Source organism: Tauraco erythrolophus, chromosome 1 (assembly GCF_009769465.1).
Source record: "Tauraco erythrolophus isolate bTauEry1 chromosome 1, bTauEry1.pri, whole genome shotgun sequence".
Taxonomy (NCBI): domain Eukaryota; kingdom Metazoa; phylum Chordata; class Aves; order Musophagiformes; family Musophagidae; genus Tauraco; species Tauraco erythrolophus.
The window spans coordinates 66,928,431-66,956,389 of record NC_141465.1 but is presented as its reverse complement, the minus strand read 5'-3'; the positions used below and the strand labels follow the sequence as shown (position 1 = coordinate 66,956,389).

General features: G+C 39.1%; 2 protein-coding genes across 7 annotated transcripts in view; both read right to left on the bottom strand.

Annotated features, from left to right (window-relative positions):
* Positions 1-12,378, bottom strand: part of CCDC138 (coiled-coil domain containing 138) — a 42,840-nt gene extending 30,462 nt beyond the window's left edge. Inside the window, exons 1-6 of one of the 2 annotated variants that reach the window (XM_086610588.1) lie at positions 12,304-12,378; positions 9,546-9,606; positions 8,766-8,901; positions 7,908-8,023; positions 5,288-5,472; positions 4,067-4,225 (exon numbers count right to left, since the gene is read on the bottom strand). In XM_086610588.1, the coding sequence (XP_086466714.1) occupies positions 4,067-4,225; positions 5,288-5,472; positions 7,908-8,023; positions 8,766-8,901; positions 9,546-9,606; positions 12,304-12,378 (732 nt within the window). The remainder of the gene's footprint in view (positions 1-4,066; positions 4,226-5,287; positions 5,473-7,907; positions 8,024-8,765; positions 8,902-9,545; positions 9,607-12,303) is intronic. The other variant, XM_086610593.1, reaches the window with a different exon arrangement.
* Positions 12,379-13,560: 1,182 nt separating this feature from the next.
* The window catches only part of RGPD4 (RANBP2 like and GRIP domain containing 4), a 33,377-nt gene continuing 18,978 nt past the window's right edge, over positions 13,561-27,959 (bottom strand). For 2 of the 5 annotated variants that reach the window (XM_086619688.1, XM_086619718.1), the window contains 10 exons: positions 26,898-26,975; positions 22,606-22,773; positions 20,950-21,042; positions 19,851-20,047; positions 19,112-19,340; positions 18,488-18,586; positions 18,179-18,321; positions 16,289-16,562; positions 15,804-16,138; positions 13,561-14,124 (listed from right to left, as the gene is read on the bottom strand). In XM_086619688.1, coding sequence (XP_086475814.1) covers positions 13,819-14,124; positions 15,804-16,138; positions 16,289-16,562; positions 18,179-18,321; positions 18,488-18,586; positions 19,112-19,340; positions 19,851-20,047; positions 20,950-21,042; positions 22,606-22,773; positions 26,898-26,975 — 1,922 coding nt within the window. In that variant the 3' untranslated portion in view covers positions 13,561-13,818. Of the gene's footprint in view, positions 14,125-15,803; positions 16,139-16,288; positions 16,563-18,178; positions 18,322-18,487; positions 18,587-19,111; positions 19,349-19,850; positions 20,048-20,949; positions 21,043-22,605; positions 22,774-26,897; positions 26,976-27,959 lie in introns of all 5 variants that reach the window. The other 3 variants (XM_086619703.1, XM_086619695.1, XM_086619710.1) reach the window with 3 other exon arrangements.

Genomic DNA, 27,959 nt, shown 5'->3' with positions numbered 1-27,959 from the left:
TCCATTTTAGTGCTAAAATAATAGGACAAACTTTCAAAGATCAAATTTGCACGTTCAACCAGTAGTGAGAAAAACATCCACAACGCATATTAAGAAGAATCTATGAAGAAACTCAGAGCAATGTGCACAGCCAATTGCTCTTATTCTTTCCAGATTCTACCCAAAACAGAGGATATCAATATGCACATTTCTCAGACAAGTCAGATGTGGGAAAGGTTTGTGAACTAAAACCAATGACAAAGCTTTTATTTACAGCTTATTCTTCCACATAATTACAAAAAATTGTGTTTCTGTTTTGCAGCAACTTTTGAGGTTTCAACTAGCTTTTCTGGCTTTGCTCACTCTGAATCACGCAGAGCAAGAAAACTAATCCTATGCCTCTTAGATTTGTGCTCCGGTTTACAGCGCAAGCACATGAATTGCTAACTACAACCTGCATATCCACTGCCATTCTTCTCATTCCCCTGAATCTTATTTTAGATTTAATCTTCTCTGGACATCAGTGCATCAGTCAAGTTTTATTTTACTGAAAATATTCTAGCTATATATCTAAGTATATATGAATTTATATATATTCAATATATAAGTATATATATGAAATGCCTTCCATGAATTCACTATTCTTCACTCATTCACACACTCACTCTACTTTTCCACTTCCAGTCACACCCTCTCTTCTTACATGTGCAAATGTAAGAAATGTACAATTAAAGCACAGTAGAATTTAAATGAAGCAAGCTCTGAAGAGATCCTTCTCTATATTTCTGCTTGGAAGCACAGTAACTTCCATTCCAGCTACACAGGAAAACCATCGACAATTCCTTTTTTCTCAACTGCTGCTCTGCTTCAGTCAATAGGATCAAAACAGCCACGGGAACGATACTCTCGTCTAAAGCACCTACCCACACTTGGCTAAGATGACATGAAATGACAGATCCCCTTTTCGTGCCCATAAACATGTAGACATTGACAACATATAATTGAGTGCATCCTATGACATCATATGGAATGTTTTCTACATACACAGTTAAGAGCTTTATTTGAAGTTCAATAGCTGCTTTAGGAAGAATCAGTAGAGAAAAATTAACATGAAAGATAAGTAAAACCAATTCAGTTGTTAAGCCATGAGGTTGTAGTGATGCCAGGAAGTCTAAGCCATCCATTTGCATAAGCAAATCAGATGATGCCATCCATATCATAATCAGCTATATCATTTCATTCCTGCCAGATGTTTGCCTACTCTGTTCTGAAGTCCTCCGATACTTGAACCGCTGCACGCTGCAGTCTTACCAATCTACCTGTCCCTACGCTTAACTGTTTCTGTTTCAATCTCATTTTTTCCATAATACTTAACCTAATTCTCCCTTACTACTACTACTTCTCCTATCACAGACATGAAAAAAATATTAGTTTCTTCCTCTTTGTTGCAGCCTTTTATGTAGCTGAAGCTTGGCACTTTTGCCCTTAATGCATCTGCTCATCATCCTCTATTTCTGCAGCTGCTCATCATCCTCTATTTCTGCAGCTGCTATTTCTATTCAAGTGCAATACTGTACACTCACAACTCTGAATAGGATGTTTTTTTTTCAGACCTGCCATATCCTCAATTTGTCAAGATCAATTTTAATCCTAACGTTCTTTCTCAGCATGCTTGACATTCTCCCTCACTTGCCATTTTTTTCAAAATTAATAAATGTGCTCTTTCTCTCCATCAAACTTCTTATTGAAAATATTGAATAAAACTGGACTGAAAAGATATTCCAGAATCCACTAAGTACATTCCTTCAACTTTACTGTGAACTACTGTCTCACTACAGCTTTACACCAACTGCATTACATCTACGCTATGCTTTCCTAACATGATTACGAAAAAGCCATCCAAAACAGTATAAAAAATTTCTAATTAAGTCCAGACACATATATAACTACTACTCCCCTATTAGCAACGCCCATTACCTTGCTGTAAAGGAAGTAAGATTGATTTGACAATTTATGATTAACCTATGCTAGTAGTTATTTTTGCATTGTGCTTCCCGTGGTTTGTTCATCACTTGTTTCAGGATTCCAGTGACAAGTGGCATTCCTCAGGGGTCGGTATTGGGACGGGTACTGTTTAACACATTTGTCGGTAACATAGACAGTGGGATCGAGTGCACCCTCAGCAAGTTTGCTGACGACACCAAGCTGTGTGGTGTGGTTGACTCACTGGAGGGAAGGGATGCCATCCAGAGGGACCTTGATAGGCTGGAGAGGTGGGCCTGTGAGAACCTCATGAAGTTCAACAAGTCCAAGTGCAAGGTCCTGCACATGGGTTGGGGCAATCCCAAGCACAAGTACAGGCTGGGTGGAGAATGCATTGAGAGCAGCCCTGAGGAAAAAAACTTGGGAGTGTTGGCTAATGAGAAGCTCAACATGAGCTGGCAGCCCAGAAAGCCAACCGTATCCTGGGCTGCATCAAAAGAAGCATGGCCAGCAGGTCGAGGGAGGTGATTCTGCCCCTCTACTCTGCTCTAGTGAGACCCCATCTGCACTACTTCATTCAGCTCTGGGGCCCCCAGCACAAGAAAGACATGGACCTGTTGGAGTGGGTCCAGAGGAGGGCCATGAAGATGATCAGAGGGCTGGAGCACCTCTCCTATGAAAACAGGCTGAGACAGATGGAGTTGTTCAGCCTGGAGAAGAGAAGGCTCCAGGGAGACCTTCTAGCAGCCTTCCAGTACCTAAAGGGAGCCTACAAGAAAGCTAGAGAGGGAGTTTTTTCAAGGGTGTGTAGTGATAGGACAAGGGGCAATGGCTTTAAACTGAAAGAGGGGAGATTTAGGTCAGATCTAAGGAAGGACTACTTCACTCTGAGGGTGGTGAGGCACTGGAACAGGCTGCCCAGAGAAGCTGTGGATGCCCCAATCCCTGGAAGCGTTCAAGGCCAGGTTGGATGAGGCTTTGGGCAACCTGGTGTAGTGGAAGGTGTCCCTGCCCATGGCAGGGGGGTTGGAACTAGATGATCTTTAAGGTCCCTTCCAACCCTAACCATTCTATGATTCTATGATTTATTTACCTATTTATTTAGAGAACTGACATTAAGTTGATGGCTGTACAACTCTTTCCCTCTTGAAAAGAAAGGCACCACATTTTTCAGTCTTTTTAATACTCCACTTAACCTCCACAAATTTTCACACATAACCACTAATTTTTCCTGGGTTTTCATCAGCCGGTACTCTAACTGATGTAACATTCTTAAAGCTCAGAAGATTTAAATCCCTAAATTAACACCTTAATTCATTCCCTGTTCAAAAGTTGATGTCCTGCTCCTTTGACAACCTTTTCCCCTTTTTAACATGTAGTCTATCCTCCCTCAACAGCTTGTGGGAAAGGTTTATCTGCACATTTCAAAATTTAATTTCTCAGCTTATGGTTTTGACACAAAGTACACATATTTAAGGACTTGGTGACCTTCTGGATAATAAGCAAAACTTTTGACAAGACCTAAATTCAATAGCAAACACCCACAAGAACAGTGTTATTAATTACTACCTCTTCTTACAGCAAAATCATACCATTTCATTTCTTCCCACACTCCCAAAGTTAGGTTGCTCTTTTCTTCCTTTGAACTTCTTGAGTGGTTCTTTTGCTAATACTCTCTGCAATAGTTGTTACGTCATAAGATCTCATTGTGTCTTAAAGTCTTCCCAAGGAAATCTACTTCAACTACAGCTAATGCAAAGATACTCATTTAAGTTACATTCAATTACAGATAGACCACAATTTTTTCTCTAATACTGCTGATACAGTTTTTGCTATTTTTGAAACAAGTTACCTTCTTTTCTAAATTATAACAGTAAAACCTACCTACACATAAGACAACTAGATGTACCATCATTCTGAAACAGAAGCCATACAAAAATCCAAACAATATTGATTGGTACTTTTTACATAAGCCTTTCATTTGGGGATTTCAAGCACTTTAAAGAAATAAGCATTATATTCAGAAAACGTGATGGCTTAAGACAAGTATAGACAAGTTAAATGGCATGTAGAGCAATAAATGTCATCAAATATATTACTGCACCTCTTTTATAATTCCAAATTTTGTGTGAACTTCTTCCTCTACACCTCTTATTTTAGCCAAAGCTGCTTCATGTCTAAAAATCAATGCTTCTCGCTCTGTCAGAAAACGCTCTCGTTTCTGGAGTTGCAGAGCATACTCCTGCTGTGCTGCACTTTCTCTCTGTATCAAGAAAAAAAGATGTTGATATGGCTTTAAAACCCATGAAATTATCACAATTCATACTGAATTTGAATTTTTTCTCCCAGGGATACGCTTAGCTTGTTGTAAAATTATAGAGTGTAACACAACAGCTTACTAATTAAAAGTATCCTGATGGCCACCTACATTCAGTTTTCCCACACATTAACCCAAAGGACTTTGATTTGGCTTGGCAAAATTCGACTCTACAGGGTTGTTCAAGTATAAACCCAGACAATTAAACTTAGGCTTTTGCTTCCAAAAGTTTTGGATAATGGCATTAACCGTAAGACAAAACAGAGTCTGATGCAATTGTCTATCTTGAACACTAGATTACTGTATTGTTTCTTCAATTAGTGGGAAGCATCCCTGAAAATGTGGTGAGGAAAAAGAGATACAAAATTATTTTTATCTCGTATGGTGCAAAAGACAGTCCTGGCTGAGAACCCAGCAGAAACATGGGAGCTATAACAGAATAAAACCATAAAGGAGGTTCTTCTGTTAGTGGCCTAGGCCTGCTAGGGGATGAACTGTTGGGATTCCCCAGCAGCACAAAAGTAAAGATAAGGCAGAACAGAGGGTTTTCACAGGAGGCCGTGAAGGCAAGCACTCCTGAACGCCCAGAGTCAGGCGAATAGGACAATAGTTTCAGGTGCTCTCAGGAGAAGCACTGTTTGCAGGTGGTTCCATGCCCCCAGTGCGTCCCAAGACATTCCACTTGGATGTAGCAGCACTGTGCTCAAACTCCCTCAAGCCGAATTTTACCTGATCTACCCAAAATGTGAGTCAAAGCACCACCACCAAATCAGTGAATTAATTTAGAAGAATGATTAATTTAGAGGATGACAACAGAGTTTTAGTATGTAAGTAACTGAGATTAGTATACGTAATAGTAATAAGTAATAGTTTTAACATATAAGTAATTAAGTTTTAGTACACAAGTAATAGTGATTTAGTACGTAAGTAATTTCTGAATTCTTGGTCAAAAGTGAGAATCTTCATAACATTACTCAACAAAATTTTTAAGGTGATTCCAGTTCCTACCTGGAGCTTCTGATGTATGACAAATAATTCATCATAAATTTGACTGATGTGAGGCGGTACTAAGCCTTGGCTATTGTATGCTTGAGCATCAGTTCCACTCACAATATCCCTTACCAAACCATTGGTATCATCTTGGTCAATATTTTCTCGTGTATGTGCAGTCACATGGGATGGTAAGCTGCTGCCTATGGAAAAGAAAAACCCATTTTACATTAAAAAATTAGTGCCGGATAGATAATGATATGACTGTTGTTCCAAAACAGCAACAACTTATTTGAGGCATTTAGAGTGATAAATATAGAGCAAGAGGTATCAAAATGAGAAAGTAATCTCCTAAAGAATTATGGAGAATTGCTCAAAGCTGTGTTCTATGACTTGTTTGAATCGATCAGTGATCAATGAAGTTTTATAAGTAAAACTATGTCCTCCACTTCAATATAGAAACCCCATAGATATCTGTCCGAAATCTATGCACAGACTGAATCATAATGTAGCCAAAATCTCCAATTATTTTTATAAGGGCTGCAGGCAAGTGATTCACTGCTGACTAGACCTTGGCCTGACATCTAAGCTAACAGCACAAAACTTAAGAAACTACAGACATGACACGAGAAACTGCTAGACATGATCACAGCGTAAGAAGCTGATGAAAGCTGCAGATAGCACAGGGACGAACGGCTCCATTTCATAAATAGCCAAAATTCACAGACAATTGAAGGGAAGTATTGCGATCTTTCAGGGAGAGACATCTTGCAAGGCCAGCTGCACCTAGGTACCATATCAGGCCAAGATTATCTAGGTGACAGTATCAGAAATACAAGTTTGGGTACCGTGCTGATTTTGGCTGGGATCTAGTTGATTTTCTTCATAGTAGCTGGTATGGGGCTATGTTTTGAATTTGTGACAAAAACAGCACTGATAACACAGGGATGTCTTAGCTGTTGCTTAGCAGTGCTTGCACAGAGTCAAGGCCTTATCTGCTTCTCATGCCGCCCCACTAGCGAGGAGCTGGGGTGCACAAGAAGTTGGGAGTCACACTGGGGACAGCTGACCCCAACTGACCAAAGGGATGTCCCAGACTATATGACGTTGTGCTCAGCAATAAAAGCTGTGGGAAGAAGGAGGAAGGGGAGGACTCTCAGAGTTGTGGCATTTGTTTTCTCAAGTCACAGTGACGTGTGATGAAGCCCTACTTTCCTGGAGATGGCTGAACATCTGTCTGCTGATGAGAAGCAGTAAATAAACTCCTTATTTTGCTTTTCGTGCACAAGCAGCTTTCGCTTTACCTAATAAAGTGTCTTTACCTCAGTTCACAAGTTCTCACTTATACCTTCCTGATTCTCTCCCTTCATACTGGTGGGGATGGAGAATGAGCAAGCAACTGTGTGGGGCTGAGCTGCCTGTGGCGGTTAAACCGCAACACATACAGATGTAGCAAAACTCAGGCCAATGAGGAAAAAGTAATTAGGGATAGGTTGTTTACTTGGCAGGCAACTGGGGAAGAGAAAATAAGGATAATGAGAAGATGCATCAAGAAACAGAAAAATGGTCACTAGATAAGCAAATGTAATCAGTGCTGACTCGTGGTATGCATCAGGCAGCCCTGTGGTTGATCACCCGCCACAGCTGGAGCGGGACAATAAACCAAACCTGTTGTTCTGCCACAGTGTGTCTGCTTCAGGGGGAAGGAAAGTAACTAGTACAATGCCACATAAATCAAAACAAAAGAAAAAAGGGAAAACAAACCAGAAAAAAAAATAGGTATATCTGAAACAAATGTATGTGGTATTTATCAGTTTTGCACTTATTTTGCCTTTGATCCCAAATACTGTAAGCTACGCATTTTTCCTAGTGAAATTTAAATATTGTTTTATTTTCAGAAAGCTGTTCTTATACTGTCCCCACCCATTTAATACACCTCTTGGTGACAGTCTACTACAGTTCCATTCATTGTTCTGCCTGGCTTCTCAGATTCCTTTTTGCTCCTTCCTGGGGTTGGCTGGCTGGCTGTCTCCACACCTCCAGATACACTTTCAAAAGAATTCCGCAATGTCCTTCTAAGCCTAAAACTCTTCAAAAGAGACAGAGCTACACTGATTCACAAATTCCTCCAATTGTGGCAACATTTTCAAACACTTGCAGTGAATTAATGCCAACTGGTCCCTGCTACAATCTTCCAGCTAGAATTTCCTGAGTTAACTGATTACATCTCTCTACCCATTGCCAGTTTTCAATCCTTAAATGGACAAAAGAGATCTGACTTAACAGAACTGTAGTATTTGTTAATGCAGCGAGCTACTTAAAATAAACAAACAAAAACTTCAAAACCTGCCCTGTTTCTTCATTCATATTATAAAGCCATCTGACAACCAGTTTCATAAAAGGTTGATTTTTCTTTTTAAAATGTATATATGCATTGCATCAAGTATATCTGGACCTCCTAAACTAATTTTAAAGGAGTTACTCGTACTTACATGAAAAGTTAAATCTCCAAATTAAAATACATTTTAGCTGATTACTGTATTTCTGAACTAAATAGGAATACATTTACTAGAAAATTTTTTAAATTACATGATATAACATAAAGTTGTAAAAACACTTAAAATTCTGTACTTATTACCTGTTTCCACATACACAGCTGTATTTTGAACTGCATCAGTTCCCGAGCAATTAATGGTCTTTTCTGCTATTTCTAGACCACTTGAATCACAAAAAGAATCTTGCTCACCATCAAAACTAAAAAAATACAAAAAAGCAATAATTTGAAATTACTCAGTCCCTGTCTAACATAGTACATACAGAGCACTGAGAGAAGTTTCTCTAAAAATGTAAAAATTGTTCAACCTAAGATTTTTATATTTGACTGATAACAAATAGCAGAGTTAAATCATTTAGATGGAAGGAATTATTACTCACAAGATTTTAACCACAACGATTAGTAATATTGCTGACATAAAAGTAGTAACAACAACTTGAATTTTCATGCTGTAAGCATATGTATGCAGCAGGTAAAACCAACATTCTTCTCTCACCACCAACCACCAAATTCCAGGAAAGCTAAAAATACAAACCCCTTTTTTTCATTATTTTTCCATATTTGGTGTAAAGAAGCCCTGAAAAGAGATTTCTTGGCTTTTGGAATCAAATTATCTCTAAATAAACTTAAAGCTGTTCATCAGTCTGAGCGACTTGCTTTCCTCCTAGTTCAATTTATATCACCAGCTCAGTTTATATCATCTCTGTATCCCATTAGCAATTCCAACATACACAGATTAGAAAGTGAGACAATATTCCTCATCAAGATCAGCATTCACATTATTTCATACATGAGCCTCAAACAGTTATTTAATTAACAAGAAAACAAGAATCTTAAAAAAGTCTGGATCTGTGTAATCTGAACATATTGTTTACTCATGGTTTATCTGGGTATGAAAGATAATAAGTGACAAAGGAGAGCTGAAGAGAAAACACCTCTTACCAATCCCAGTCTTTAAAACTTTGTAGGAAATCACTAGAAGATCTGATGCTGTTCTCTCTTCCACTTTCAGTAAATTCTGACTCTAAAGAATATTTGGATAAAGAAACAGTATTTTCCAGTGAGCTGTCCATGTCATCTGGAATATATAAAATTATTTTCTTTTGCATTTGAGAAACGGACATTAAGAAATCAACAAGGACTTATTAGAAATGCTTGCCATGTAATCGTGTACATTTAAGAACCACAAAAAAAGTGATGCAGCCTGACAAATGAATGAAGAATCATAACAGCTCAAACTGTAGGAAGAATTATTTGGTTTTCAAACCAGATTTGTCTTTCTGAAGTTTTACATCTTGCCTTCATCTACTAATTTTTCTATAACTGAAATTTGATAAATAGATTGTTTTACCCTGCTGTCCGCGTGCACTAGCAACATGTTTCTCAAGAAGGGCAAAGCCATTCTAAATATTAAAAGTATATGTATCTCTAAATTAAAGTCAAATGTATGCATTATGAGCTGGATAGCTACCAACTACCTCAAGCAGGACTCAAACACAAACAGGTTCTTTAGAACCATTGTTCTAAAGCATCCTTTGTGCTCTTCATGTGAACATTAACATTCCCAGGCTGGCTCCCAGATATCACAACCCCCTGATCAAGAATATCTACCTATTTAAAATGAGAAAATACAAAACTCCTTAAAATAAATTTAAGGAATGATACAGTTTTAGCATGTATTTTCCCTGAAACAGGCATCAAAGCACTATTGTTTGGTATTACCTTTGTATACTGGGGAGCTTCCACTCTTACATTCGTTATCTAACGCTCCTGAAAGCCAATCCTACAAGAAAGCACAAAATCACTGCAATATAGTCAGAATTTTCAGGGAAAGCCTATGTTACAACTCACTTGTTTAACAGTTACAACGCCTTGTGATAGAACTTACTACAAACTACTGACATGGAAAAGAGAAGTGGGATTTTTGACTACATAAATGTAAATGGCCCTCATATTAATATGAAGAGGCAAACGTATTCCCCACAGTCTAATAATAATAAAATATTCACAGCGTTTTATGTTAAAATATTTGAGCGACTACAAGACGCTATGAAGACAGTGACATAAAACAAGGACATAGAAGTAGGATCAGGTACTCAGGGAAGCAGTGCCATCTATCTTCACATCTGGGCTTTTTATGTCAGTTTCCTGCTCTACTTTTCCTACTAACTTGTAACTACATTCTAAAAAAACGAATGACAGAAGTTTTAGGCTCCAAGCAAAATCAGTCACATGTACATTATAAAAGATCGGACTCAAAGCATGTCTCACGATCTTAGTCGTGTTTCACTGCCTGAACTGATCAACTGCTGTATTTTCTTGTACTTAAATACTGCTTTTTAGTGAAATAAAAAAATGCACAAACAAATCTAGCATTTCCTTCCTTGCAAGCATTACACTTTAAAGTCTTAGTGATAGTTTTTTAAAGATACCTTTCGAAAATTATTTTTCTTTAAAGAACAGTTCTGTAATTCAAAGCAGAATACTCCCCAAGAAAAACAGCATTTAGAGCACCATGAAATGCTACCTGAGTTGCAAATCCTTCTGAGGGAACTAAGGGCAAATATATCCAGGTTTTAGCTGCTAAAGAACTCAAATCTTCACCTCATATTTGGGACGGTTCCTGATTCTAAAATGGCAAGTCACACTTCCTCCAAAAAAAAAAAGCTGGTTTCTGTATTCATTTGATGATTCTCAGAACCAACTTGATCTTCCAGTCCAACTGTGTGTCTAGCCCAAATCCAGCTTTCAATGTCTCCTAATCTTTGGCTGCTCACAGGTATTTTTACAACATATTACTTCCCTTACCACACGAGTTTGAACACTTAAGGCCTGCTATCCCCTGGACACACTTGAAAGCATTTGACCCATAGAACAGAGATGCAAGAACACAACTGCAAAAAATTATCTCTGTGAAAGACAGAAAGACTTCAGACAAAACAAAATTAAGTGCCTAATCAGTGAGTATTCCTTCTAGAAAGTGTCAAAGACTTCTGAAACACCAGCATGTAGGAGGGGTCTTGCTGCTGGAGTTTTACACAGATCCATGTCAGCACAAGTAATGGAAACAGAAATCACAATCCAGTTCCTTCATTCATATTGGTGCAAAGAACCTGGCATTTTCTGGTGTAAAATAACACTGCTTTACCTCAGCAAGGGAATGATATCCATCATAACTCACTGTCTGGTCATTGTGGCAGTCCCTTATGAACTATGGGTTTGATTCTCCTCTGGTTGACCAGATATGGAACAGTATCGTGCTCTCTGGAAACAGAGCTAACCACTAGGCTTTATGAAAAATCACAAGCACTCCTGACACATTTTAATTAAGGCTAGCAACTGCTGTGGCAAAAGAAGATATGAAAGAAATTAGTTATTGCTATAATATGTGCCTATCATAGCGAGGATTCACATATTATCTTGCCCAACTAGCAAATGCTATAAGGTTTTAGGCAAAACCTAAGTGCCAAGCTACTCAGACTGCTTTGGGAAGGCATAAAATTTGGAACTGCAATTTCCAGGTGTCCTGGTTTTGTCTGGGACAGAGTTCGTTTTCTTTTCAGTAGCTAGAATAGCTCTGTGGTTCAGATTTAGTACAGGATTTGTTATGAGAAGAGTGTCGATAGCGCACTGATGTTTATAGTTGGCACTGAGGCATGAAGGACCTTTCAGCTTCCCATGTTTTGCCAGTGTGCAGGAGCACAGCAGGCTGGGGGGAGCATGGCCGGGACAAAGGGCCCACAACTCCTAGTTTAGGATTTGAGCTTAGACTCAGGATTGAGGGCCAAATTGGCCAATGGAATATTCCATATCATGCAACGTCATGCTTAGTATATAGATGAGGGTTCATTGGGAAGTTTGTAGACGCTCTCTCTCTTTTTGGGTCTCTCACTTGTTCGGCATTGTGGTGTTGGGACTAATCTGTTCCAGGATCGCTTGCCAGGACGTGACAGGTGTTGGGCAGTGAGTGGTGAGCAATTACGCTGTGCATCACTTGCTTATATATATTATCACCATACATATATTATCATATATGATTATATTATTATTATTATTATTATTATTATTATTAAATTGTTCTTATCTCAACCCAGGAATCTCGTTTCCTTTCCCTTTCACTTCTCCTCCCTATCCCGGGGCGGGGCAGCGGGAGCGGGCGGCTGCGTGGTGGAACCGCGACCCCCGGGAACGCCACGCTCGGCCACGGACGGCTTGTCAGCACTCCCGCGGTAAGGCAATCGGAGCAGAGGGACAGCGGTAGCGCACGGAGGGACGCGCTTTGCGCTTCAGCTCCTACAGCCTCCCTGAGTCCCGCGTTCGGCTCTCGCACTGCCCCTGCACGGAACACCGCAGGGTTGGTTTACAACGAGCGCGAGGAGGGAACACAGACCCGCCGCTCCACGCGCCTCAGGGACGAGGAAGGGCTCTCCCCGCCATCCCGCACCGCCCCCCTCTCCCTGCCCCAGCGCTCCCGTCTCACCCCCGGCGGCCCGCGCCGGCAGCGCCGCTGCAGACGCCCGGCGGCGCGGCTGAAGCCCGGCCCGGGGCCCGCCATGGCGCCGCTCGCGCTCGAAGAAACCGCCGGGCGGCGGGCGCAGGCGCGAGAGGCGGCGGGAGACGGGCGCACGCGCACACTCTCCCACCGCCCACCGGGGCCGGGCGGGCACGGCGGTGACGGCGGGAAGCCGCGGCTTCGGGGCCAGCGGTCGGCCCGACCGGGCCGGGAGGGAGGCAGAGGCGGTCTTCCCCCGCCCCCGCCCGCCGGTGCTCCCCGCCAGGACCGGCGAACCACCGCAACCAGCGTTTCGCTCCCCGCGGCAGGACAGCTGCCCGCACAGGCTGCGGCAGAGGCAGAGCAGCAGTCCGTCAGCCAGGTGTCACGCGATCAGCTGCGAAGATGTGAAATAAAAGAAAAACAAAAGTGGTTAAGTGTATATTAATACACACCCAATTAAAAGCTGACCGGTTTTGTTACACCATTCTAAGTCTAATGCTTACGTACATGGCGTTCCCTCAGAAGCGTTGGGGACAAATACTCTCGCCCTCCTTTAAAAAAACCCTTACAACCTTACAGTGGAACACCTAAGTTCCCTGTTGCCAGCTTACAGACCATAATGCCAAACTGGTTACCTTGAAAAAGACCTTGATAAAGCCAGCGCTGAGCTATAGAGTAGAAGTTCAAAAAACCCCACGTTTATTCATGCACGCTCACTGTGGAGACACAAAGTTTTAAACCAACCCTGACATGCGTCAGCTATGGCAATTCAGTCGTGCGGCGAGGTCAGAGAAGTCTGCCATAGGAAATGAAGCCAACAAACATAAGATAGGAGTAGCAGCGCGCTATACTACAGCATTTCGGGAAACATTCCAATGTCAACCCAATGGTTTTCACTAAACTAAGTCATTTAGAAACATTTTATGTACAAAAAAAAAGGTACACTCCTCTAGCAAAAAAAAAAAAATCAAAACGTTTAAGAACTACTCTCTAGCTTTCAAATACTGAAGTGCTAGTCAAAGGCTTCACACAGCACAAACCAGCACCCACCTGGCTAGCTGCCTCAGCTTGCCATTTTGATGTGCAGAGAGTAAGTTTCAAAGGCTTCAAAATTTTAGGTGCAACTGGCACTTAAATTTGCATATTCGAAGTACAGATTTATGAGAGCAGGAAGCCAAATTATGCAAGGTGAAGTTTTTTGAACAAACCAGAGTGAAGACAAGGCATCTATTTTAACAAGACTAAGATTTAATTTTTAAAATTTGACATTTAATACAAATATGTCAGGATAACACAAATACACCTGAAATATGCCAGTGTCTGAACTTTTTATTTAACATGCAAAGAATCAATCAGAACACATAAAAAAATCCAACTATAAGCTGTAATTTTACATTTATACATCAGAAGTGTCCATTTTAAGAAGTTGAAATAATTAGTCAATAACATCTAAATACTGATTTGTACTGCTAGAACATCTGTATACTCAAAACCATAGTTCTATATTTGCCCACAGTCTGTAATGACAATTCTTCCATTTACTAGCCCTTTAGGAGAACCAAAGGATTCTATCTTTTTCACAACATCCATTCCATCTTTCACAAACCCGAATACCACATGCTTGAAGTCCAAGTGTTCTGCTTTTTTAAGTGTTATGAAAAACTGAGAAGTATTTGTATCCCTGCCCTTATTTGCCATTGACAGTAATCCAGGACCAGTGTGTTTCACTTCAAAATTCTCATCTTCAAATGCTGTTCCATAAATTGACCGTCCACCTGTACCATCATGGTTAGTTATATCACCTCCCTTAGGAAAAAAAAAAGGGACACAGCATTAACTTAAAAATCCCAAAACATAAACCAACCACACAATTATATAATTATACTCTCTTTCAACAGTAAATACTTTTGCTTTGGAAGAACTCATTCTTAGTTTTCACAAGTACCATATTTACTTAGATATAAGGCTTCCCAGCTACAGCAGCTTTGTTCACGGTAATGAAAGCAGTAGTGGAAAGTTTATTCCTTGTTGATTCTGAACACAGCCTTTTATCTTCCTGCGCCACATGGTGCCCACTCCTCTAGGAGTGGCACCAAAGCCAGCTTCCTGCATCACTTGGCCCTGACAGCTGGGACCTGCAGTATCTCATTGAAAGCCGGTCCTTGCTTAGTCCCCACAGGCACAGAACTGATCACCTGGAAAAGGTTCAGAAACCAACCAGTAATCTCTTGCTTCTCATTATTTGACTATATGCACAAAGGTGACAGTACAGGTTATCATATCTTTGAAGGTAAGCCTTCATTCTCATTTAAAAGCTTCTCATGGACAAAAAGTTTAGGCAAAACAGATTAAGCTTAGAATATACTAATTCCATGTGATAAAAGCTAACTTTTTGTCAGGGTAGGCATGGTGTGGTTAATTTTCTTAAAAGTCTGCTCCTTAGAGCATGCGGAATACCTTGAGACAAGCTTAAACTCTAAATGAGCAACACGGCTTTCCTTAACAGGAAGGCATGAAGTTTTAACAGGAAAGCCATAAAGGGCAGACCTTCAGACACAGGTGATACCACAATAAAAAATTATCCAGTCTCTTGATTAGGTAACAAGCCATTTACATATTACTGTCTACTTCTGAGTTTGTAGAAGGTCGTACTTCAGGGATGTAGTGACATGCAGAAGCATTAATGTAGTGTCCAGGGAAGTCGGTTCATTTTGCCTGTTACAAGTCACTAAAACTCACTGAGTTATTGATGAGAATTTTAGGAAAGGAAAAGTCTATCTGAGCTACAATCAATCTCCTAAGCCTTCGGCATTTATGAAAAACTTGCTAGTGCTACTGAATGCACAGAGATTTAGAACCAACCTGTCTACACGGGGGTTCAGATGCACTGCAGACTGATACTTTTGGTGAAAACTTTTGAGTATTTTAAGGAATAGGCCACTGCATGATAATGAGACCTAGAAGACTTCTTTTAGATGGAAACGAGCATCTAAAATACTTGAAATATCAGTTTTAAATTCCATGTTCTCTGAAATACAAATTGTACTTTAAAATGTAAGAGAAGCCTGCGAAGTACCTGTTCTTAGCAGATGAGCTTACCTAAGTTTCTCTCTCTACAGAGAGAAGGCCGAATGGGAGTTTTTGGGAACCCCTACGTTCCTTGTTGTTCCTGTTCAGCAACAGGCCCCTTGGCCACTGTAAGAGACTGATCTCTCTTTTTTCTTCCACACTAACATGGCAGCACTAGGTAACACTAAAGCATCAGGCAGCTGGCAGACAAGTAAAAACCATCTGGCTTAGGGCAGCATATGCTCCTTGCACTGTTTCTTATCTCTTTGTAGGCAAAGCGCAGATGAGAATATCTTACAAACTGGGTTCATGCTGCCAACAAGAACGTGCTACTCTGTGTGAGTAATTTTTTAAGTGCCATTGTTAATCTTCATTGTCATTCTCTCAATGAAGAGCCATCTTCCTGTTACGCTTACCTGACACACAAAGCCAGTGATTATTCTGTGAAAGCTGGAGTTCTTGAATCCAAATCCTTTCTCTCCAGTGCACAGGGCCCTAAAATTTTCAGCAGTTCGAGGGACGATATTTGAAAACAGCTCCATGGTTATGTGTCCTAAAGGTTCGTCATCAGCAGAAACTTCAAAATACACAACGGGGTTGGTGTCCTTTGACAATCCTGCTGCCAGAGATAAGTGTCCTTTCTGTAGTTCTGACAAGCTTAGCTGGCATTCTTCAAACCTCTTCTTGAAAGAATTAGCCATTTCTTGGCTTTTAAATCTGACTGCAAGTTGTTCTACTTTTACTTCGCCATCTGAAAATAAATCCAAGAACAGGTTTCTTTAGCTGTATTCAGTATAGTCAGAATCAAACAGCTTTTGTCTTATGTAATTCTCCAGGGAAAGACCAAGCCACAGAAACTACAGACCACCTAGAAAAAATGAAAACCACCTGAAAAACTCACCAGCATAATCTGTTGCTGTCCAAATTAAAGCATTGTTTGATGTATCAGAGGGCACTAAGTTCATTTCTTTGGTGATGACATGGTTTGCACAGACTTTAAGAACTTGGTCCCTTCTCATTAGGACTCTATAGTATTTCTTCTGTGTATGGAAAAGGATCTTTATCTCTCCAACACCACGCTCCTTCCACTGAACAGCATCTCTGTCCCATCTGTAAAGTTTTGCCCTCTCTTTGAAGAGAATTTCTTCATCTTCTTCTCCAGATTTTACCTCCACCTAAAGAATAGCACAGTAAAGTACCTGTGATTTCCCAGACAGCTGATGTCACCAACAATATTCAATAATATTACATACACTTATGATGATTCTGACACATTTCAATGCACAATTATTCAATGTGTTCCTTTCTCCAACACCATATTCATCACACACCAAAAGGAGTAAAACATCTAGCCTTTTCAGAATTTAAGAGCCCAAATTCCACTGTTCAAGATTAACTATAGCACTGCAATACTACTTCGCCATTCTGCATATGGGTTTTGGTGGGGGTGTGTTGGCTTTTGCTTTGGGGGTGGGTTTTTTCGGTTGGTTGGTTTTTGGTGGGGGGAAATTGTGTTTTGCGGTTTTGGTTGGTTTTTTTTTTTTTTCCTTTAAAAAAAAAGTTTTATCAGTTTTTTGGCAAGTTTCCCAGGAAAGTTTCAGGTTTGCTGAACGATGTGCAGGCTTAGAAGTAAAGATATAGTACTATGACTATTCCAGGTGTTACCTTTTGAACATTGTTAAAGAACTTGTCATTTCCATTCGAGCAGAATAAATGCCAACCGAGTTATAACAAGCTGAGGCCTGACAGCCGTATCTCCTCCTCACTTTATGTTTGAGTTTTACTCGCCTCTAACCTCCTTTAGTTAACACATCGTCCAAAGGTAGGGAACACTTGAGAGAACTGGAGAAACGCATGACAAACAACTATTTGTGGAGGGAGATATGAGACTGAATAAGAGAAGCAGCAAGTAAGGGAAGAAAGAAAACCACAAAAGTCATATTATGACAGAGGTGCGCAAAGGCATACAAAATTTTGAAGAAGGTGGTTGAAGGCATTTATGAATTACATCAGATTTGCTGTTCAAATTAAAGACACTGCATACTGTTAATTTGTGCGCTATTTATCTTGCTTCACAATTATACTAATGTGTAATTAAAATATAATATTTATAGGAAAGCCAGACAGTATGACTATAATATCAGAAAAGTTTGAAATGGTTATTAGGCACACTACAGCTACACACCGAATGAAGACATGAGCAACTGTGTGAAGACTCACTCAGTAAGTTATAAAGCTACCTTCAAAGTTGAAGGTTCTCCTACTTCGTGAAAAACAATTTCTTTTCAAACTAACCAAGTTAGTTCCCTTAGCCCTCAGGTGAGGTTACTTGCACTAGATCTTTATGGCTTAGTGATTCTAGAAATCTCTTGCCTAGCTTAGAGTAAAAATTTGAAGTTGGCATGGATCTACAAGTCATTGATGCAAAGCCACAGCCAAGTTGTATTAGCACTAACAGTTATTCAGTTTTCCCCCTCGGTTTTCAACTGTGCTATAATGAATCAGCTTTAGCTTTTACAAGTTACATGTACAAAGCTGCACTGATCAACACTCAGTCAAGGTGTAATGAAATGAACTTTGAAGACTTTAACTGATGCACCAGACACTTCCTCAGTGCTAAACTGTACTAGTATTTAAAACAGCAGGTGTTTCTACATAGGCAGTGCAAGAGATATGGAATAAAGCACACAACACAAAGCAAAGTTAGTTAAGCAAAGCATTTTTTTAAAACTTGTTGTGTTAGCAGAAATGCTTATCTTCTTCTTGTTCTGTATTCCAGAAGTCCCCTTACCTCTGGTAAGGACACAATTGGCTCAAAGTGAATATCATCACTATGTACCACCTCATCATCACTAGCACCTTCATCTTCATCTGCTTTCTGGGCTGTCTTTCCAAACACAGCTGCTCCTGTATTTTCCCATTTGAAGTTTTTATCTGCAATGAAGACAGTTATATTTTAACCTTTGTGTATTTTTTTCTTCTTGACAAAAAACTTACAAAAAGCTGTTAGCTGTTAACTGACTGATCAGTAGCAATTTGGTGCACAAAATATTGTATGAAGCAGAAATCTGATTGACTGTCTCAGACTAGTTTAACTCACCTTTTGAGCCAAAAGCAAAGTCTCCAGAGCTTTTGGAAGCCAGATCCGCAAATGACAAGCCTGCAGTATCACCGAAACCAAGTGAGACAATTCTGTTTTCTATGAAATAAGAGAGTAAAGTCAAAGCTTTTTCTCTGCATTTCTTAAAGAAAACATGTTTAATGTTATGTAATCACAAGAATAAACAGGAGAAGTCTCTACAGTGTTTCTGTCTTCCAATAAATTTGAAGTTTACATGACACTTGTCATGACAGTCATTCATTATGGTTTAAGAAAAGAGCTCAAGACTGTGTGAGATAGTTTCAGCCTACTATTTCTGTGCAGATCCACAGAGCTCTAGTAAGTATTCACGCAGTATTTAACAGTAAAATAATGAGAGAAAGTACTCCATATATAAATTATACAACACTACCATTGCTCTGTAGTAGTGCCATTTGAACATGCCAAAATCTGATGTACATAATTATTTTAATCCCCAGTCACTTTTTTACTAGATTGGTACTTATGCTTCTAATTCAGTATTGGTACTACTTCTCTTCAAGGCAGCAACTACATTAGATAAACTAACCTACAGAAAAACATACTTACATCCCTACAAAAAAAAGAACATACCCCTGATCTTACCTTGTGTTGACTCTGAACAGTCCGAATCATTTTTTTTAGTTGACAAATCTACAGGTTTGTCACTAGTTCCTGATAAAGTCTGCGATACAGGCACAGTTTCCGTGGTGGAATCTGGTTCTTCATTGGCAGCAGCTGACTGGACAAATACTGCAACCTCTCCCGTTGATGGAGTAGGCACTACTTCCTTATCGGTACAGACTAAATCAGTTGAGCTTGTGACCTCATTCTCCTGAGATTAATAAAAAAGTGAAGTAATAAGCAAATAAGCTAGAAGAGCCTAGTGTTCAAACCACCTTCTCAGAAGACTAAGAATAGTCATTTCAGAAAAAAAGAATACCAAGAAAAATATGTTGTTGTAAGCTTTCTGAAGTTTTTCCTTACACTTAACACACATAGGACATTGACCTGACAAGAGACTGTATTATCTTTGAAGGAGTAACGCTTTCCAAAAAACACTGTTACTTTCTGAAACCAATTGGTCGTTTTATATACATTAGGAGTGATTCTACTAGCCAAATATGAGAATAGCTGTAGTCCTTTTTCTTCCCAAGGACTCAAGATCTAAGCTTCCATTTCAGCATTAGTAAAGACTTGAGGGACAGCCACAAAACAGCCAAGCAGTTTTTCCCCACTGAATATTATAGTTCTCACAAGGTGAAAACTACATAAAGTCTGACACATAAAAGAAGTAACTGTACAAGCTTAAGAACAAAAAGTTTAGTAAATATTTAGTTCTTACTTTCGTTTCTTGAATTTTAACTTCTGTCTGAACGTCTTCTGGACTGTCACTCTCAATATCACTGCTGACACCACAGACAGATGGAGAAGGAACCTGCAGAGCTTCTGCTTTAGCCTTCTCCTCAGCAGTTGGTTTCTCTTCCCAAGCAGTAACACATTCTCTTTCATTGTCGAATTCACTTTTTCCTGTGATGCCTACTGCAAAGAATAAAAAATAGTGGAAAATAGCTAGGAAGGCCGCTAAATACTGAAGTAATTTTTGGCACCTATGTTATAAAATAACCTCATGATAAGCAGAGAAATTTGAAGTAAGACTTCAAGAGTTTTTATCATTACTATTTAAACAGTAGAAGTGAAGACTAACTTAACTCCACTCAGGGTGACCAGAATTGGAAATTTATCATACTTAGTTTTTCTGTTGCTATCAGGGAATTTCCATGCAATAATGGAGAGTTCAACCTTGCAGCTGCCACTACTATTAGCTTCCTTCAACATTTGCTCATATTCCAGATGGCTCAATAGATACCACCTCTTTCTAGCACATACCCTCAAAAGTCAAACTTCACTTCTAGAAGCATCTACACAGATTTTCAGTTATGCAACACCGAAGTCAGAAGCACAGCCAAAGCGGAAAAATATAAGTAGCAAGTTCAGTCTTCTACACCTGTATTTTTAGTATAAAAACCAAGTATCTTTTTTATTGTACAATATTTACTCATAAGCTCAATTTAAATTGACTATCAGCAAAAGTAGCAAGTATTCACGGACACAGACAACTTTTGTCTTGTACAGTATCATACCAAGTTGAATTCCTCATATTCAAAAGAAGAGGCTCAAGGTAGGAAAACACTTTGATGTTCTAGTTTAGAGGCCACCTGAAATGTACATTTCTCATTCAGGTACCTCTTTACTGCTAACTAACAGTTCAACCTACTGAGCTTAAAGCTGTATTTTGAGATGCAGCTTTTCAGCTCCCAGCATCAGTGCTACTAAAAACCTACCTTGGGGAAAAAAGTTAATCTCAGTGCCCAAGTGTCCTTCACATTTAGAGCTTATATTTCAGTAGATAAGAAATTTAAGTATTGTGTTTTAAGACATACCTTTCACAGGATCTTGCAATTTCTTTTTCTCTTCTGAATCACTGGGATACAGTCTTCCATTAAGTTTCCTAACAGCTGTTTCATAGTCTTCATCTAAAATACAGGAAACAAGGGCAAGTTCTCAGGCATCCTATAAGTACAGAGAAGTCTGCTAAGCCCTTCCAACTCACAAGCCTATCAAGCATGCATAATGTTTACTTACGTTTGAAGAGTTACAAGGTCAGCAAGTAAGTTTTCACTTCCTATTTTGCATACATGTGCTTCAGCGTGCTACTGACATTTTTCTCAGCCTAGATGGTTACAGATGCATGGCACAGGTTTTGTTTTCAGAAAACATATTTCTTACTGAGTGATTTTATTAAGAATACCACTAAACAGAATTGGGATGGAAGACTGAAGATCTTTTCTATAAAAAAACTAGCAAGCTCAGATATTTCTAAGAGGAGGCTTGTCTTCTCCCATTTTCTGTTGAATACAATGCTTCAGAACTTCCATCTAACATATTTGCTGCTGAATAAATTAAGAGTAATTTAGTTGCATACAAAACAATACAAAAGTTTTCCAGTTCTAAAATTAGGAATTTGCTTTAGAAGCAAAATGAGCCATTAGTCTGGCATTTAGGGAACCGGAGCATGTTCCTTTTTGATAAAGACTGCCTTGTATTTGTCTCTAAAAATAGCTACAGAAGTGTCTTGCTCAAATGAGACTAGGCTCAAACATCCAATTATTTAGCCTTACCTAACCAACTGCGTTGGTAATATGAACATTAACACGTGCCATAAGGCACCAATGCAAACCCCCTTTAGTTATTCCTGGGCCTTCATTGTATTTTTCTGTCTTCAAGATCTGAGTGTACTTCTTTGGCTATAAGGAAGATGACAGGATTATTTCCCATCAGTCCAAATAAAAATATTTGAGTGTCTAATGGTTCTGACAGTACTTTCGGAATCATACAATATCTCAAGTTGCAAGAGACCCATAACGATCAAGTCCAACTCCCTGCTCTTCACAGGACTGCCCAAAACTAAACCGTATGATTAAGTAATGTCCAGACACTCCTTGAACTCTGACAGGCTTGGTGCCATGACCACTGCCATAGGGAGTCTGTTCCACTGACTGACCACCCTCTCAGTGAAGAACCTTTTCTTAAGTGTCCAGTTTGAACTTCCCCTGACACAGTTTCACTCCATTTCCTCCCATACCACTGGGCATAAGAGAGAAGAGATCAGCACCTCCTCCTCTGCTGCTCCCTTCCTTGAGGAAGTTGTAGACTGCAATGAGGTCACCCCTCAGCCTTCTCTTCTCCAAGCCAAACAAATCAAGCAACCTCAGCCATTCCTCACAAGTCTGGCCCTCAAGGCCTTTCACCATCTTGGTCATCCTCCTCTTGACACACTGATGTTCTCCTTACATTGAGGCACCCAAAACTGCACAGAGTGCTTGAGGTGGGGCCACAGCAGTGCTGTGTATCACACACTTTCATCACTGAAAGGCAACACAAAGATCAACTTCAAGGCCAGACTGGATGAGGCTTTGAGCAACCTGTTCTAGCAGAAGATGTCCCTGCCCATAGCAGGGGGGTTGAAACTAGATAATATTTAATGTCTCTTCCAACCCAAACCATTCTATGATTCTATGAACTTTAGCACTCCTTACCATCATCCTCGTCACTCACATATCCAGGCTTATTCTTGTAACAGAAGAATGTTGAAGGTAGCTTGAGAAAACCAGCAAGAGCTCTCTGTTCAGGGGTAGGTGTTAACTCATAAACTATTACAACTTCATCAGATGGAAGATCATCTTCTGACACTGTTGTCTTCTCAGCTTTTTACAAAAATCAAACAAACCATTAGAACTGAGTAATTTCAGAACAGGGAAAAACATTAACCCGGCATTGCCATCATTACAGAACTGAATTAATTATAATTAAGGCAGTTAGAAATACATTTGGAGCCTTCATATTTTCTATTGATGATCAGGAAAGAAAAAAATCAAAGTTACAGGATGCTAGGACAGAGCATCCTATTAAGAGTCAAGAAATTCCAAGCTGCATGCCCAACCACATCCTGTTCTACTGCCTTTGGAATTCAAGTAACAGAACAGAAACAAGCCTGCATTTTTATATTGTTACAAGGATTATTTAATTAAGTCCTCATGTCAAATAGAATACGACTACAGAAAAGAGGGATATAGGGGTTACCTAGAGGTAGAGGCACAGACTTCAAGCCTGAAACAAGAAAAAGCAAAGTTGTCTAGAGCAACATGTCCAATTGCATTGCTTAGAAGTGTTTTAAGTTCTAGAAAAGATTAAACAGCAACTGAATAGAACTTATTTAAGACTACCTATGGGCAATACCAGCTTTTTATTAGCTAATCTCAATTTACTGTAAGAGCTGTTGTTGAAGTTTTTATTGTTACAGAAGTAGAGTAATTTTTAGTTTCATCTTGTTGAACAACAAAACATATTGCTTTCAGCCTATTCAACTAGCTTTCCCAGCAAGGACAAATAGCACTACCAGTTTTATTACGTAACTTTTCCTCCTCTCTCCTTCAATATTAAGTTGGCCATTCCATTTGTAATGAAAACACAGTGCATAATTGAAGGTTAAAGCTGAAAGCACAGCTTAGAGTAAACTGCAGGAAAACATAAAGGCTATAAGAAAAAGCAGGCAGATTTGGAAACAAATATTTGAGTTTATTATGAAGGAATAGAAGCAAAGAGGGAGGATACACCAGTTTAAGCATCATGTATTGTTTGGCTGAGGTTTTGTTTGTTTGCGTTAAGGTTTAGTGCTGTTTTGAGAGAGGGAGTTTAGGGGTAAAGATGTGAGAAACAGATTTGTTAGCTATTTATAAGAATTATCCCATAAGCACATCAATATCCATGCATCGGTTGTTTCTAAGAACAGTTTAATTGCTTTAGTAAGTCAACCCATTTGTTAACATTCTCCAGGTTTGAGTTAAACTAGTCAGCAGAATTTGAACCGGGCACTCAAAAGCTCGTTGTTCTTTTCCTTAGAAAATATTTGGTAAGTTTGTGGCACAATGTAGCCAGTGGGAACCTAAATCTTCAGCTAGGAACTAGACTACTAAATTCCTGAGGAACATTGATTTTCCTACTCATGCAATTTAATACTGATCCTTGTAAGAGGAGACAAGGACAGAAGTGTAATGTTTATAGACATGCCCCTTGGTCCTCTGACACAACCGACACACTAAAATAATCCTGCTTTCTAAAAGTAGTTTTCCCACTAGTATCTTCCAGTAGATAAAAGCAATATAAAGAATAGAATAAAAGCAAAATCCAAAGTACTAGTTCAAGTTTAAGTCTTTTTTTGAAGTGTTCCCTCTCCAACCTTTGCCCCAATTCGCTCTCTCTTTGATTACAAGTTAATCTTGGGTATTTTTATACCAAAGTGTAACTCAAACCCATTACCAGCATATAGAGTCTTGTAGAGCAATACTTTTTGCTCACTTTTTTTAGATCTCAAAAGCTCTTCTGAGCCTGTATAAAGTAAATGCAGGATAAAACTGAACAGCAAATTTCTAAGTTCCTATCATTACAGCAGGCTAGAGATGTTTTCGCATATTTTCTCAGAATCTTATGCAAAAAACTCACTAACCCTAGCTGATTTAAGAATTTAGAGCACATCTACTACCGTGTTATCAAGATATTTAGGTATCCAGCATATTAGCATGTGTTTTATATACTTAGTTAAGCATCTCAACTGGACTGAGTAAGTTTGCACCAAGTTGACCACAGAAGTTTAAGCATGGAGTATTCAGTCTTACAGCCATTAAAGGTTACAGCAAAAAAAACAGCTTTCCTTAGGATAAGAAAATTTTCAAAAACATATCTTCAATAAAAAAAATTTCTTCCAAAGTCAGTCAGGTAGATAGTAAAAGTGTGAATTTGCTTTAATCTGAGCAACACAAAGCTAGCGAGAAGACCCTGGCAACAGATGATGTAGTCCATCATATTCGACAGACAGCATTTTCAAAGAATTATCAGGCAGTCTCTTTCAGTAGCCTTTGTGGAAAGTAGCTGAATAAGAAATACATTAAAAAGTCACTTTAGATTAACCCAGAAAAAAAGTTCTCCATGAAGCTGATCTATCAAACACTGGATTAAGTCTAGTGTTCCAAACATCCACTCAAAGGGACAAAAGAGTTCAACAACAAAGATTAAGATTACAACATGTATTTGCCCTCAGAATATTTAGACTGAGCAAGATGTTCACTGATTTAGTCAATTTCTACTCACCCTCCCTACATGAAAGTTAACTTTTCTTATTAAAAAATGCTGCAAACAGCTTAAATATATCTTCACAGTCAGCCATGAAAACAGAGCACCAAGCATACATACAACATTATTAAAAGACTGTTGGTTTTATAATAATAAAACTTTCCACTCAAGGGAAAGAAATCTACACAAAACTTTGTTAGTATATAGAAGGAACAAAATAAAAAACAATACCATGCACAACAGTTCTTTTCACTGGCATACTATATTTTTGCATTTCTTCCAGCTGACATTAAGACCAGATAGGCCTAAATATCTAGCAGGTTACAACATTGATATTTTTTTCTCATGCATGTATCAATTAATATCTTCTGGATATAAGAAAAAACCTAACTTACAAAGGACTTTTCAAAATCACTTGCTATTAAGTCAAGCTTGAAACAAAGCCACCAAAAAGCTACACTGAAGACAATTATCTTAAGTATATAATCATATCCTAGTTATCAGAAAAGTAAAAGTGAAGAACAGTCTGAAGTACCAGAAAGGCATATTTTGCCTTTTTTTTTTTTACTACATGCACACCAACACTCACACACCCCCAATATAAAAACAGGATCAGTCTGAGGCAGCAATGCATGTATGCATTGGCACAGAATGCTTAATCGCTTCACCTTATGGACATCGAATGATGAAAATAAAACTGAATTGTTAATAAACACCATGCACAGCAATGCCTAAAAACACAGAACAGTTGACTTCAGATCATATACAGGGAACAAGAGTTCAGTGTTTAAATAAGACCAGCTTCCCTAGAAATACAATTTTGGGAAAACGGTGTTTGGAATGACATGTTAACATTTTTAAACAATGCAAGACACTAACATTAGAAGCTGTCTTGTGCAAACCGGAACAAAAATTTGCTTTTTAAAATTAAAATGTTGTTGAACTGTGAAAGTTGAATATGCTTACAGCAAGCACACTTGCAAGAAGCACCGTTAGTAACATCTTATAATGACATATAATCAAACTATAAGCTGTAACAGTTTTGGTTACAGGTTCTGAATGTAAATGAATTGGTTAGCGAAAGTCTTCTGACCAGCTGAGGTGAACTTCATACTACACATTTGGTGTATGTATACACATAGCCAACTCCTTACCTATTGCTTTTCTCATTTCTGGGTGCCCCTTGTTTTCACAAGTGCAGTAGTTAACATTGATAATCGGGAAACTGAATTACACATTTCAAACAGAGAGGCTAAATACATTCAAGCATTTTACTGGATAATCTGTCTTGAGATCTTCAAGCATATTTCATGGAAGACCTCAGATACTAAGAGATGTATTCTCCAAAAAAAACAGGAGAATTTAATTTCTTTAGAAAAGAGGAATTTTAGAGATCCAGTGTGCATGTTCAGTAAAACTCTGACAGAGAAGAGCAAGGCAGGTACCCCCAGAAAATAACGCAAACAGAAGCCGAAAGCTTAAACAGGGCCATCCACTGTGCTAGCTCTTATTAACACACTAATGGCTCGAGACATTCTCCAATAGGATAAAACACAGTAGCCAGACATGAAATTTTAAGTACTTTTCTTCAGCATGCATGTTAATTGTAAGGATTACTGAGCCAACTGCTTTGCCACAGTTGGGTTACTGTCCATGCCTGCTAAAGTGTTTCTATCACACATTCAGTGCAGCACGTAAATACCTTTACTATCAGCTTGCAAGGAAGATGTGCTTGTCCAAAAGGCCATTGGATTAGATTTAAAAAGGCTAAAATTAAATCCTAAAAAAATAAATTGTTTGGATATAAGTGTTTACCTGGAATTTTAAAAGGGTAGAACAGACTCATCTATGTTCTGGAAGCATTCCATAGTCATATTTCACAGTAGGAAATTTCAACCGTTAATTCTACAGAAGCTTACCCCCATGTCAACAGACTGCAGCTATCATCTTCCGCCATGTCACTCTATTATACTTCAGTTAAGAAATAGACATTATGTCTTCATAATTCTGAGACTAGTGCATAAATCAAAAGCTATCATCTGATTAAACAGTCTTGCACTGATGGGAAGCAGCACATGAAGCCTTCAAAGAGAAGACTTCATGTGCTGCTGGTAGAAGACTCGCTAGTAAATTCCACTCATAAACAGACTTCAGCACATTACAGTGGTCACACTGCAGCCTCCACTTCTGCAAGCACATCTTTGTCTCAGACGCTGTCAGAAACTGTGCAGCTGAGGATGTAATCACATGATCCCTTCCCAGGCTAAGAAAAGAGGCTAACATCTGGTGTTAAGTTACACACCTGAAACTGCAGAGGCCAATAATTACGACTTTAAACAAATGTACAGAGAGTAGTTTTAGAATACCCATCCATTCAATCATGGGGATAACTCAAATTTTAGCTGAGGCACACATTTGCTCTTCTCACACTTTACCACTCAGAGCAAAGGCCCAGGTACATACACTACCAATCCAACTACCTGTTTAAGTATGGAAAAGTGAATCCACAGCTCCTTCTCTAAGCATTTAAGCTGAGATTCAAGAACAGCATTTCAGAGTTATAGCTCCTACCTGAAATCGCCTTTCTCACAAATCAACAAAACTCCATCCTGCACGACATATTTTCATACGAAAATAATTATGACTTAAAATTCACTCCTTCAGTTGAAACCATTGAGAACTTGTGAAGACGTGGGTACCCGCATTAGAACCTAAAGAAATCATGTTTTATCGAGACAACGAAGAGTAATGAATAGCATAGAGA